General features: G+C 42.1%; 1 protein-coding gene across 1 annotated transcript in view; it reads right to left on the bottom strand.

The window, feature by feature from the left end:
* The window catches only part of AMBN (ameloblastin), a 57,189-nt gene that overhangs the window by 23,627 nt on the left and 20,031 nt on the right, over window positions 1–13,531 (bottom strand). Inside the window, exons 5-6 of the mRNA XM_069227413.1 lie at window positions 9,833–9,931; window positions 2,845–3,090 (exon numbers count right to left, since the gene is read on the bottom strand). Of these exons, the coding sequence (XP_069083514.1) occupies window positions 2,845–3,090; window positions 9,833–9,931 (345 nt within the window). The remainder of the gene's footprint in view (window positions 1–2,844; window positions 3,091–9,832; window positions 9,932–13,531) is intronic.

Raw genomic sequence — 13,531 nt, 5'->3', positions numbered from 1 at the left:
CTGCCAAGTGGACAACACAGTGCAAGAAAGAGAAGTTGAAAACGTTCTGAATTAAAAGTAAAAAACTTTGGTGCCACAGCACAGAGTGGTTGATTTAAAGCATACAGAGAAAAAAAATAATTGTGAGCACTTTGTCAGTAACTCTAGAGTTGTAACTCAAATAACCGAGACTGCTGAAAGCTAGGAACATTGTTGCTTTGTGTACTAATTATTACAGAGCTCATCTTGTTTGAGTTACGGTTGGGTGTGACCCATACAATGTCAATTTCATTCAATGATGATCAAGATTTTTTATATATAATTGTATTAACACAATGTGATTAACATATAATGAAATCAAGATATTCTGTTGTGAAAATTCGTTTATGCTAACATTAGTCAATTTGGGCCTTCTCTGCCATAACCCTATTAGCATGTAATTATTTTCTTGTTTCTGTTCTACTCTGCACACAAATGATTCATGCACAAGCAATTTTGTAAACTCATCTCTGAGAAGTAATGTCACTTTCCCAGGTATAAACTGATTTGATAGGACTCTGTAGCACACTGCTCTTTTGAGTGTATTTGTTCCCTAGATCTCACATGTTGGGACCATGTATGATTCTCATGATAATATGTCTTTGTTATTAAGAAATAATATTTGTACTAACTATTTAGTTGCCTGAATAGCACCAGGTATGGGAACTACTTTATAGGAATCATTGGAATAGTGCTGAATAATCTGATTTCAGGAATTGTATTGTTGTTCCTATAACCCATAGCCAGGTAAGAAATGATGTTAGGACTCTGTAGCACTCTGTCTTATTTTTATTGCAAAAACCTAGGCCCGTATTTATACTTTTTTTTAGCACCGCATTTGCGCCGCTTTTTGACGCAAAACGGCGCAAACCTACAAAATACAATGGTATTTTGCAAGTTTGCGCCGTTTTTGCGTCAAAAAACGACGCAAATACGGCGCTAAAAAAGTATAAATACGGGCCCTAATGTGCTTTACGGTTTGCTTTAAAATGTTAGTCTACCAGGTCCAGTTGAAGAGCAATAAAATCTTTGGGGGATTAACACCACTCCCAGTCCATCGGAAGTGCTTTAAAAACGACATATCAGAAAAAAGTGGCATAATTTGCATTTCTTTCAAAGTGCCCTAAAGTCACAGGATTACTATAGAACCTTGATCTATCCTGGGGGTTGAGTGAATACCCAAGGTAATGTTAGTTTATCCCTAATATTTTGCAAAATGGATGATGTGATATAAATTAGTATAATTACTCTACCTTCTGTACTTTCCTATCTAATTACTCTGCCGGTGCCCGTTTCCAAACTATTTCCCAATATTTGGTTATCCTGAACCTATGAATTGTATTGTATTGTAATTGTATTTATATAACGATTACTACACCTGGCAAGACGTTGAATCGCTTTACGCTGGGGAATATGCTCCTGCAGAACCCAAGATTAGTGGTTGATCTAGGGGTCATTTTTGGTGGTAATTTATTATTGTTTACATTTTTTAAATAATGCAACATTCACCCAAAGGCATTGGAGCAATTTACTTGAGCACCAAGTTATGCCACATAGGTTTTATAAGCACAAAGAGATGAAGTGATTTGACCAGAATCTCTGAATTTTGAGCTGATGTTGGGTGATTATGTGCAAAGAGCTTTGGAACTGCCTGAAGGTGAATCTTTCTGAACATCACACAACATTTGAGGAATTATAAGGATCTAACGTTTGCTTATAAATCACATCTATCCTAGTGCAAAAGTACAATTTGTGAATACTGAAAAGTTGTAAACTTACTTAAAGTGTCAACGTATTTAAAAGTGCAGTTTATGAGCCTGGCCCTGTGTGCTTACTCCTGGACACAAGCCTATCTCGAGGGGTCCACTAAGCTTGTATGTTCTGTATATTAGTGCAGCTCTACTGCTTTTAAATTTTGGTGGTGTAAATGGAAAGAAAAGTTGGAGCACATTATTTTGTTCACCTAAAACCATGAAAATATCAAACGGCACTGAGTTGTGATTCACAAGATGAACAAAGCAGTCCATAAAAGTGGAAGTAACCCATGAAGCAGAACTTTATGGAAAATGGTCAAGTTGCAAGCGCACTGCTAGAACCAGTAATACCGCAGCATCTTGTGCTAATTTTAATGCCTCCAAATGAGGCAAGGCATGCAAACGAACTGAAGAACCAGCCGATTGCACGCAGAAGAAAGCACTGCTTATAAACACCATGACAAAGGCAAAATACAAGGCAATTGAAAGATAAGTTCAATAAACATAAAAAGGAACAGGTACTTCGGTAACTACAAGGAAAGAAGCAGAAAGAGACTGCATTTGAAAGACTATACCAAAGCTACAATGTGGTCAAACCTACCCCTAACTCCTGAGGGAGGCAGTTACAAAGAACTTAAGAATAACCAGGGCTAATAAAGGAATGAAATGATCAAAGCTGTTGATAACCAAAGCATACAACATGAATTGAACAATAGGGTCAGCAATGACATGAGTTGCACACAGCCCATTTCTTTATGAAGTCCATGCACGCTGGCACTGCTGTTTTGAACCCTGTGATTCAGTCACACAGCTGTGAGACAGGGTTGCCCGGTCCAAAGCAGGTAAAGGAAGAAAATATATTTAGGAAAAGAATATATCATCAACAAAACATGTAATTAATGGTAAGGTTAACACTTTGTTAGGCAATTTAAAAATGTGGTCACCTTAGTGAAAACGTTTTAATTCTATTTTAGAGCTTTGAAAAGATGTTATGTATGTTGTAATACTGAATTGCAATTTTAAACCTTTCTAGACACACATTCACTGCTACAATTTGAAGGTGACTATTTACCTGCTGGGGTTGCCCTTCTGGTGGTGCCACTTGTTGTTGTACAAGTGTCTGCTCTCCTTGCTGCAGTGCTGGCAGATACTCCTGGATCGAATGTTGCTGCCCTGGCTGGACGGGTTCCTGGCGGACAGGTATTAAAAACGGGGGCTGCTGCGGGAGACTTGGTGCTTGAAGTCCTGGTTGTGGGGGCTGGATTGGGATTTGTTGCGCTGGCAGCGGTGGAGGATGAACTGGTAGAGCATATTCATACTGCACAAGAGAAGGAAACAACCAGAAAAAGAGTGGTTAAGATACCAATATAGCAACAAAAATGAACATTGTTAGAAATGGGGTCTTTGGTTGACAGTCAGTTTACCCCTGTCCAAGCCAGGACCCTCACTCTAGTCAGGGTAAACGAGAATCACCCTCAGTTAACCCCCACTCACCCCCATGGTAGCTTGGCACTAGCAGCAAGCTGAACCTCAGAGTGCTAGGTGTAAAGTATTTGTACCAACACACACAGTAACATAATGAAAACACTACAAAATGGCACAACACAGGTTTAGAAAAATAGAAAATATTTATCTAAACAAAAGAAGACCAAAACGACAAAAATGCACAATACACAAGTCAAGTTATCAATGAAAAACAAAAAAGAGTCTTCATGTAATTTAAAACACACACTAACGCTGTTAGCGTGAAAATGCACGTTGGGTGCATAAAAAATAACCCCACACAGGTGAGTGTGCGTCAAAAAGGGCTTGGGATGCATTGATTTCACTCACGAGCGAGACCTTGCATCGTTTCTCCTTTAGTCGGGTCGGCGTGCGTTGTTTCTTCTCTCCGCAGGATAGCGATGTGTCGATCCGGTCAGCACTCTCGGGTCCGGGCAGGCCTTGTGTCGTTTTTACACACCCAGCGGTGTTTGCGTCGGAAATCCAGCCGCACGATGATCCAAAAACCATGCAGCGTGGGTTGCGATCTCACCAACCTCCGTCAGCGATGCTGTGCATCATTTCTCCAGTGCCGGGCGTTGATCTTCCTGTTGTGTTGAAGGTGAGCGTCGATTTTCAGCTGCAAAGCCAGCGGCGGGTCGATTTTTCAGCCGCAAATCGGAGTCATGTTGATCTTTTCCCTGCACGGTGGTGAGTCGCTTCTCAGGGTCCCAGAAACTGGATGGGCACCACTTGGCAGAGTAGGAGTCTCTCCAGAGACCCCAGGTGCTGGCAGAGAGAAGTCTTTGCTGTTCCTGAGACTTCAAACAACAGGAGGCAAGCTCTAAATCAAGCCCTTGGAGAGTTCTTCACAAGAAGGAAGGCACCATAAAGTCCAGTCTTTGTCCTCTAGCACAGGCAGAGGCAGCAACTGCAGGATAACTCCACAAAGTACAGTCATTGGCAGGGCAGCTCTTCTTCCTCAGCTCTTCAGCTCTTCTCCAGGCAGAGATTCCTCTTGGTTTCCAAAAGTGTTCTAAAGTCTGTGGTTTTGGGTGCCCTTCTTATACCCATTTTGCCCTTTGAAGTAGGCCTATTTCAAAACAAAGTCTCTCTTGTTTGTGAAATCCTGCCTTTCCCAGGCCAGGCCCCAGACGCTCACTGGGGGTTGGAGACTGAATTGTGTGAGGGCAGGCACAACCCTTTCAGGTGTGAGTGACCACTCCTTCCCTCCCTCCTAGCAGAGATGGCTCATCAGGAAATGCAGACTACACGCCAGCTCCCTTTGTGTCACTGTCTAGTGAGAGGTGCAACCAGCCCAACTGTCAAAATGACCCAGACAGGGAATCCACAAACAGGCAGAGTCACAGAAATGGTTTAAGCAAGAAAATGCTCACTTTCTAAAAGTTGCATTTTCAAACACACAATCTTAAAATAAACTTTACTAAAAGATGTATTTTTAAATTGTGAGCTCAGAGACCCCAAACTCCACACGTCTATCCGCTCCCAAAGGGAATCTACACTTTAATCAGATTTAAAGGTAGCCCCCATGTTAACCTATGAGAGAGACAGGCCTTGCAACAATGAAAAACGAATTTAGCAATATTTCACTGTCAGACATATAAAACACATTACTATAAGTCCTACCTAAACCATATACTGCACCCTACCCTTGGGGCTACCAACAAAGCACAGGCAGGGGCAGCACTTCTACTCAGCTATTCAGCTCTTTTCCTCTGCACAGGTTACTCTTGAATCCAGGAGTGATCTGAAATCTGGGGTTTTGGGTCCACTACTTATACCCCTTTCTGCCTTTGGAGCAGGCAAATTCATAGGAAAGGCTCTGTTGTTCACAAGATCCTGCCTTGTCCAGGCCGGGCCCCAGACGCACACCAGGGGGTTGGACACTGCAGTGTGTGAGGTCCGGCGCAGCCCATTCAGGTCTAAGTTACCACTCCTCCCTCCACTCTAGCCCAGATGGCTTATCAGGATATGCAGGCTACAACCCAGCTCCCTTTGTGTCACTGTCTAGAGGATATACACAAATATCCCAACTGTCAGTCTGACCCAGACAGAGAATCCACAAACAGGCAGAGTCAGAGAATGGTAAAAGCAAGAAAATGCCCACTTTCTAAAAGTGGCATTTTCAAACTAACAATCTAAAAATAAACACCTTCACTAAAAGATGTATTTTTTAAATTGAGAGTTCAGAGACCCCAAACTCCTGATTGCTATCTGCTCTCAAGAAGGGAAACCACACTTTAAGGATATTTAAAGGCAGTTCCCATCTTAACATTTGAGAGAGAAAGGGCTTGCACCAGCGAAAACCGAATTTAGCAGTATTTCACTGTTAGGACATGTAAAACACATTAGTACATGTTCCACCTTTAACATAAACTGCACCCTGCCGATGGGGCTACCTAGGGTCTACCTTAGGGGTGCCTTACATGTATGAAAAGGGAAGGTTTGGGCCTGGTAAGTGGGTGCACTTGCCCAGTCGAATTGGCATTTTAAAAACTGCACACACAGACACTGCAGTGGCAGGACTGAGCCATGTTTACAGGGCTACTCATGTGGGTTGCACAATCAGTGCTGCAGGCCCACTGGTAGCATTTGAGTTACAGGCCTTAAGCACCTCTAGTGCACTTTACTAGGGACTTACTAGTAAATCAAATATGCCAATTATGGAAAAGCCAATTACACATACAATTTCACATAGGGAACACTTGCACTTTAGCACTGTATAGCAGTGGTAAAGTGCCCAGTGTAACAAAAACAGCAAAAAGAGAGTCCAGCACACAGCAACAATCTGAAGATCAGAAGCAAAAAGTTAGGGGAGACCACGCCAAGGATGCCAGGTCTAACACTGGCACGTATTCTTTTAAATGCATAGGTATAAAAGGTGTGTATACATTGTACCCTTCTAAAAGGCTCCTAAAGGCCTAGGGATAGATTTATGTTAATATTTGCTACATAATAATCAAACAGAGGCACTTCAGGTCAACAGTAGCAGACTCTATTGTAGAATAGGGAAGTCCTCTGAGCTCTGCACAGTTTGTATGAGGCCTGAGAGACTTAGGGCCTCATTATGAGACTGCTGCACTCTCAGTCTGACCGCCAGATTATAACCCCACAGTTGGACTGCCAGGGTACCGCCATTACTGCCGGGAACAAGATTCCCAATGGGCTGACGGCGGTTGGACTTGTGGTCATCTACAGCGACAGACTCGGTGCCACCATGCTGATCACAACTCCTGTTTCCACCAGCCTTTCCATAGCGGGGACCCTGCCATGGAAAAGCTGGCAGAAACACAGTGCTGGGGACTATGAAGGGTGTGGGGGATGGACTGTACTGCCTATCCCGTTCTGTGATTCGACACATTCAAAACATTTCTGTATGTTCCTCATATGTCTGAGGATATTCAAGCTGTCTTCAGTCATCATTCACCAGCTGCATTGACTACCAGCCAGGAAAAGAATTACTAACAAATCTCTTTGCATCATGCATGCAATCCTTTACTTTACACATGCCTCCATCATAGCAAAGTAGATGGTCTCGTTTTAATTCACACTAAAACTTGCACTCTGGCACATATCTTGTATTTACAGTTCCCAAGGACAAGCGGACTAAAATTAAGTCCATGGCGCCAAACTGTGAACTGTGAACTTCTCTAAAACTGACTGCAAAAGCAACTTGTTTCTAGGAATAAGGAAGGAAATGTGATTATTTGGCAAGTATGGTTTTAATTCAGAATTGTGTGCCAGCTACTCCTGTTGTCACTTCATTGGAGCACCAAGAGAGCACTGGGGTGAATAGATGCATTCAATAAAAGGACGTCTAGATATATTGCTGTAATATAGCCACTCTCCAGAGAGTACTGACAGTAGGTGAAGTGGAAAAACCCTTTTTTTATTAAGAAAAAAAACAATTGACTGCCTGGGGAGGGGTTCTCAACAAAGAAAGAAGACGCTCATTTATATTGTCAATAAACAAAAGGGTACCGAAGGCAGCCAATTAAAGGAATAAATGGAATCCTGTAGATTAGATTAAAATGTATATTCTGTATCCGATAGATTAGGATAAAATGTATATATATGCTCCCCTATTTGCATAAAGAAGAATAGAATCTGCCATGAGTCTGAAAACTGTTTTGTACAAAACCAATATGTGGGACAAAGAAAATTGCCATTGAGAAAAAAGATGTGTCATGTGCCATGATTAATGTCCATTAAAGACCTTTAAAAATACAGAGAAGAGCACGATTAAGAGGTAAGAAGGTGAGACTGAAGTTGATATCTAGGCCAATGTCAGGGTATGGCAGATATGTTGATAAAAGTAATAGCAATATTATCAAGAACAGGGAGTTATTATGTGGTATTTTTACAGGAGACCCTTCTGAAGGAGAAGCCAACTTTCAGTAACTGAACACCATTATTTGGTCAAAATTCCTAGCACTGAAGATTGAATTCATTTTTATTCCACTTTGATGGAGGGCCGTTTGAAGTTAGGAGAAATTATTTTGCAATACAGAAAACATTTTAGGATCTTATTTATATATGCATGCCACAGATTTCCAGAAATTAGAAAGGCAACCAACATCATCACAAATTTTTTCCAAAATAGAAATTTGTGATGGCACTCCATTTATCAAGCAAAAATCACGGACTTCACAGTGGTCATGGTTCTTGGTTGCCGCTGCAGACTCAGTACGCTGCCAGGTGGATCAGGGAGGTGCTGTTGTTCTGGTAATGCTTGATCTTTTTGCGACATTTGAAACAATATTCCCATTCTGCCTGGTGCAAAGATTGCATTAAGCAGGAATGAGCGATACAGCTCTAGACTTCTTAGAGTACTTTCTGACTAAGAGGACTCAAATAGTCAGCTGTGGCAAGTTCAGGGCAAAACCATTCCAGATTCCCTGCAGGGTCCCACCTGGTCCTCCCTCAGCCCGACCCTTTTTAACATATATGTTGCCCCCTAGCTAGACAGATGAGGCCTTTTGTCCTTCAGGTGTTGTCCTATGCTGACGACACGCAAATCATAATTTCCTTAACTGATGATTTGCCCAGGATAGCTGAAAAGTTTGAACTCTGTATGGTCAGTGACAGGACCTAGATGAAGAAGAAGGATCTGAAATTAAACGACAATAAGACAGAGATCTTGGGCTTTGGAGCACAGCAATCGATATGGACGGAAATTTGGGGCCTGAGATGTGTGGCCCATTAACTTCTCCAGTGACCTTGGCTAAAACCTAGGTGTCATTTTTGACAACTCCCTTACCTTTGACACTCAGGTCAATAGAATTGTGAGCTCCTGCTTATATATAATCAAAATCCTTAAAACGTTTTCCCACTTATTCCGGAGGAGCTTAGAGCAGCAGTGGTTATTGCTCCAATAACATTGTGCCTTGATTACTGCAACGCCTTATATTTAAACACTGATATTTAAACATCAATGTGTGTTCGCTCAGCAGACTGCAGGTCATTTAGAATAGGGCCGATCGTCCGGTTCTGAATGATCCTAAACACCTTTCAGTGAGGGAGTTTATGTACTACCTTCAGTGGGTACCTGTTAGAAAGCGTGTGACATTGAAGGTTCTCTGCACTGTATGTCTGGCCCTCCACCAGCAAGGGAATGTGCCTCTGAGAACAGCTTTTCACTGGTACACCCCAAAAAGACATCTTAAATCGTCTTCCCTCAGGAAGGTGACTATTCCAAGATTTCGGAAAGCCAGATGGGACGGCAGCTTCTCTTCTGTAGTTGCTTCCAAATTGTGGAACGCTCTGCCCACTCATATTGTGAGTTTGGATTATTTTGCAGCCTTTCGGAAACAATTGAAAACGTGGCTCTTTTCTCTTCTGTAATGACAGTTCTTTTGAATTTAGCAGGTGCCCCTTTCTTTTGTGTTTTAGGGCCTTGACACTTTGGCATAAAGCGCTTAATACGTTTCCTTGCATTCCATTTCATTCCTTCCATTCTTGTCCATTTTCTAAGTTTGAAAATAAGACACAAATCCAGTAGGGAAGTTCCGTTTATTTTTATTGTAGTGCCTTCATAAATATTTTTGATGATACCTATATCATTGCTGCAAGAATTTGCCCGTGCAATACAAAAGAATGTCCACTTTAGTTCTGCCCTGTTTAAACCTGTGGTGATCCCTTCATTGAAGGAGGAGCACATTCTATCCAGTACTTGGAAGTAGGATAAGGTTTTCGCCCCACCTAAAAAGACCTTTTTGCAGTCCTTAATTTGTGCATGTTGTTGCAGGTGCTATACACCAGCAATTATCTCTGGGACCAGAATTTTTAAATGTAACCTCAAGATGTAATCCAGATCAACAAGAGGTGATGGGGGGTGTAAGAATGAGATATGAGATGAAATTAAAACCAGGATGCCTTGTTGTTCAGCAACCCCATCATTTGGTAGCACGGTGCCAGACTTCTAAAAAACTTTTGGGCGTACGTATTTATTTTTCTTACTATTAGCACTGCCCTCTTGTACATAACAATATCAAGGAGTATCTCTCTTTTAACGACATCAGTTGTATCTTCAGCAGTTTTGAAGAAGCTCTACTAACCTGTTGTGTTTCATGCTCACGTGGTCTTAGTGGCATCCAAGGATAAGCAGCAGGAGGTCCATGCATCCACCATGAGGGAAATCGGTCACCAAATCCATACTTTTGTTAAAAGTAAAAAAGCAACACAGAGTTAGAAACAGAGAATAGGAACACGATTAACCACTGAAGGTGCAACAATTTGGCACATACTCTTTGTTAGTAGTGTATAACTTTGACAAAGCTGTTACAATCCAACTTTATGCAGAATGAAAAAATAGCCAGAGACACATTGCAGAAAAATGCGTTTTACAGGAGACTTTTCCTGCAAAACCTGCCTTTAATAGCAGTCTGTCCCTAGAAAAAAACAGTAAAAAAAAAAAAACCTTTACAAAAACGTCTTTCTGTGCAGTTTTGACTTTTGGCAATATTGAATTACGAAGGACTATAAAATTCAGGAAGTTGTAAAGTTTGTCAAATTCACGAACCTTGGAAAGTAAAATTTAAAATGTGCACATACTAAGTTGTAAGATGTTACCCCACACTCAAATCTTTAAATGTGGTGCCAGCGTTTATCAGCTTGTTAACTGACTGATGATAATTAACAATGAAGCAAAGCGAGTTATTTTGCTTCTATGAATGTTATTTTTCATGGAACTTTACATGCTTGTTTCATGTCTACTAAGAATCTTAAAATGTTTTTAAAAAAATCTAACTTTTGATCATTACAATAGTTCATACTTATGGCTAGACAATACATTTGCACGTGGGAAAAATTGGCACACATACTTGAGAAACTCTACTGCAATGAACTGTTGGGAGCTGGCAATGTGTGCGAAGGGGAGGGAAGCTGAGCTAGACGCAGACTCCCTGCTCCTCATTGTCAGAGCCAGGAAGTGCTCATTGGGAGCCTGCGCGCAGACCAGAGTGACTATGCCTGGCTCCTTAACCTGCCCCCCCCTTAGTTGGGAGAGCAGGACTGTGGCCAGGTGATGGGTACGTTGCTGGAGGAATGAGCTTGCTTCTGTTTTGAAGTCTCAGGGACAGCAAGGACTTCACCTACTACCTTTTAGCTCATTTTCCGACTTCAGCAATGCCAGGCACGAATTCAGCGACGCCAGCACCAACGCGCAGCCTCCACCCGCTCCATAGACATTGCTGCATGTAATGACCGTGGCCTGCAATGCAAGTCCTACGTTGCTGCAACACCACTGACGTCACGCAGTTGTGACTCTGCGAAGTCGACACATCGCCTCTTCACTGACTGGATCCATTGACTCTGCCGGGTCCCAAGGAACTGACGCCTCGCCACTGACGCTGCACCAGCTCCCCCTGCAACCGGATGAGACCGAAGCCTCTCCTCCCTTCCCTCGTAGTGCAGAAGGTCTTTAAGACCCACCCTCTCAGTGAAGAAGGGTTGTGTCACCCATTGCCTCTGACCTGGGCGCTTCAGATGTAAGCCCTGAAGCGACCATGGCGAGTGCCAATCAGTGACACTTCATCACAGAGTGGGGTGGGGTCAGCAGTCTCACTGACCCCATCCCACTCAGTGACGAGGCTGGGACTGCTACCTTCCCTCATTGGCGGACCAAAGTTCAGCCAATGATGGAAGGCAGCAGTCCCAACCCTCCTGTGACCTCCTAGGCTGAAGGTATGTGTGTGTGTGTGTGATCTTTTAAAATGAATGTTTGGTGCGTGCGTGCATGTTTGAATGTTATGAGTGTTGTTAATGGATGTGCGTGAGTGCGTGCGTGCATGTGTGTGAGAAAGAAAGAGTGTGTGTGTGCTTCCCGCCTTCCCTCCTAAAGCGGCCGGCCGGCCACCACTGCCAAACTTAACCAGGATAGTGTGATGGTTTAGCTTGTTTTTTGCGATAAAGTAACCACACACCCTACAGATCTATTTGGTCTGTTCATAACAAGGACACCTTCAAACTGACTCCTTACATATCCCCTCAGTATTTCTAGAGATGTTCACTACTCAAGCAATTATATATATATATATATATATATATAGATATAGATATATATATATATATCTGTATGTGTATATATATATATATATATATATATATACACATTCATTCAATGATGGTGCAAGGGAAGAACTAGGCATGACATCACTCCCCCTCCTTAAGCACTAACCAAGACACTGAACACACCACATGAGGGACACAGGATACTCTAGGGACCTTCATAGAGGGAACAGAAGCATACAACATCCATCAGATCATTCAAGCTGCATCTACATTGCATCTACATTGTTGGCATCAGACCAACTGTCAGGGTTCCTAGTAATTTCAGACATGGTGCCATCACCCTATGTATTCTCACAATGTACCTAGCAATCTTTCATTGAAATCACACTCTGCCCTCAATGGCTCTCATTGCATTCCCAAAAATTTCAATAACTTCATAAAGTCCAATGCTCCTCTTCATGTTTCATTCTCAACAAGTAACCAAAATCTGCATAAATATTTTACATTGCCTAACAGTGATAATGCTACAGTCATGTTTTTTCATTCAGGGTCTCTGGTCTCTATTCCATTTTAGCATCCTCCACTGAGAAAACCCATGCCTATCCTACCACATTTGTGAGTTGTGATTTCAGTTGTTGCATTGCTCTTGTGTATAGTCCAATTTTCTCAACACTTTCGCCTGCAGTGATATTGATTAAGAGAGAGGGATATCCTTTTTTACTAAACACATCCTAGATGGATCTGGACATAGATCTTGTGGATACACCACTTGTAAAACACTACTCTGTCAGTTATAAAACTGATCACACTAAATCACAATACTTTGACTCTATAACACTGATGGATCTTAACGCATGTAAGCTCACTCAGTTTGGGGGTAGGTTGGAGGGCTTCACCGCAAGCCATAGTCATACTGCACCCACTTAATATGACAATTGATCAGGCTCATCCATCAACAGTGCTATCTCGTTCTGGGCACCAGCAGGCACCAACCTATAGGTCTGTGCACTAGTTGCGCAAGCTCTCTCATCTTATGTCTATATCCAATGATCTAAAATGTCACCACTGAAACTGTTCTTCCCTGGTTAAACTGTCAGAACAATTTCCTTGAGTTTCTTAATGTCTCCTCTCGATCCATCTTTCCTTTCATTTTAACTACCTGGCAACAATACCCTAAAGAAACTTCCTCCAACTCTTCCTCCAGTTTCTTCACATTGTTAGGTTACAAATAGGGTAGCCTCATTACACAATCTGCTATCATTTTTAGGTAGCAGGATATATTCAAACTCAATAAATGTACTTGCAAAATTACCAACCATCTGGAAACGTAAAGATAACCTGAGTCCAGAATGTATTGACGGAACTGCCCATAGACGTTCGTGATGCCCCACAAAAATGATAAAAACTTCCTCACTACATCTAGTGTGCTTTAACATTTTTTCGAATTATTCAATATCTCAATTCTGCCTCTTTCTGAAACTTTGATGCAAAACCTATAATCACTTTCTTCCATTCATACATTGCACGAGCACCAGTCCTATTCATTGGCCTTCATAATCACAATAGACCTAGCTGCCTCACAAATCAGAGTCATCACAAGTGCTCCTGCTACGATTGCCTTAATGTTATCAAACCGGTGCCACACATAGTCTGTCAGCTCTTGCCAGTCCGGTGGTTAAGCACTGTTACGCAGAATGTGCAAAATATGCCTCAGCCTCCCATCATTCTCTTCTGTTGTCTGCCTA

The sequence above is a fragment of the Pleurodeles waltl genome, chromosome 1_1 (assembly GCF_031143425.1).
Source record: "Pleurodeles waltl isolate 20211129_DDA chromosome 1_1, aPleWal1.hap1.20221129, whole genome shotgun sequence".
Lineage (NCBI taxonomy): Eukaryota > Metazoa > Chordata > Amphibia > Caudata > Salamandridae > Pleurodeles > Pleurodeles waltl.
This window is presented reverse-complemented; position numbering and strand designations above follow the sequence as displayed.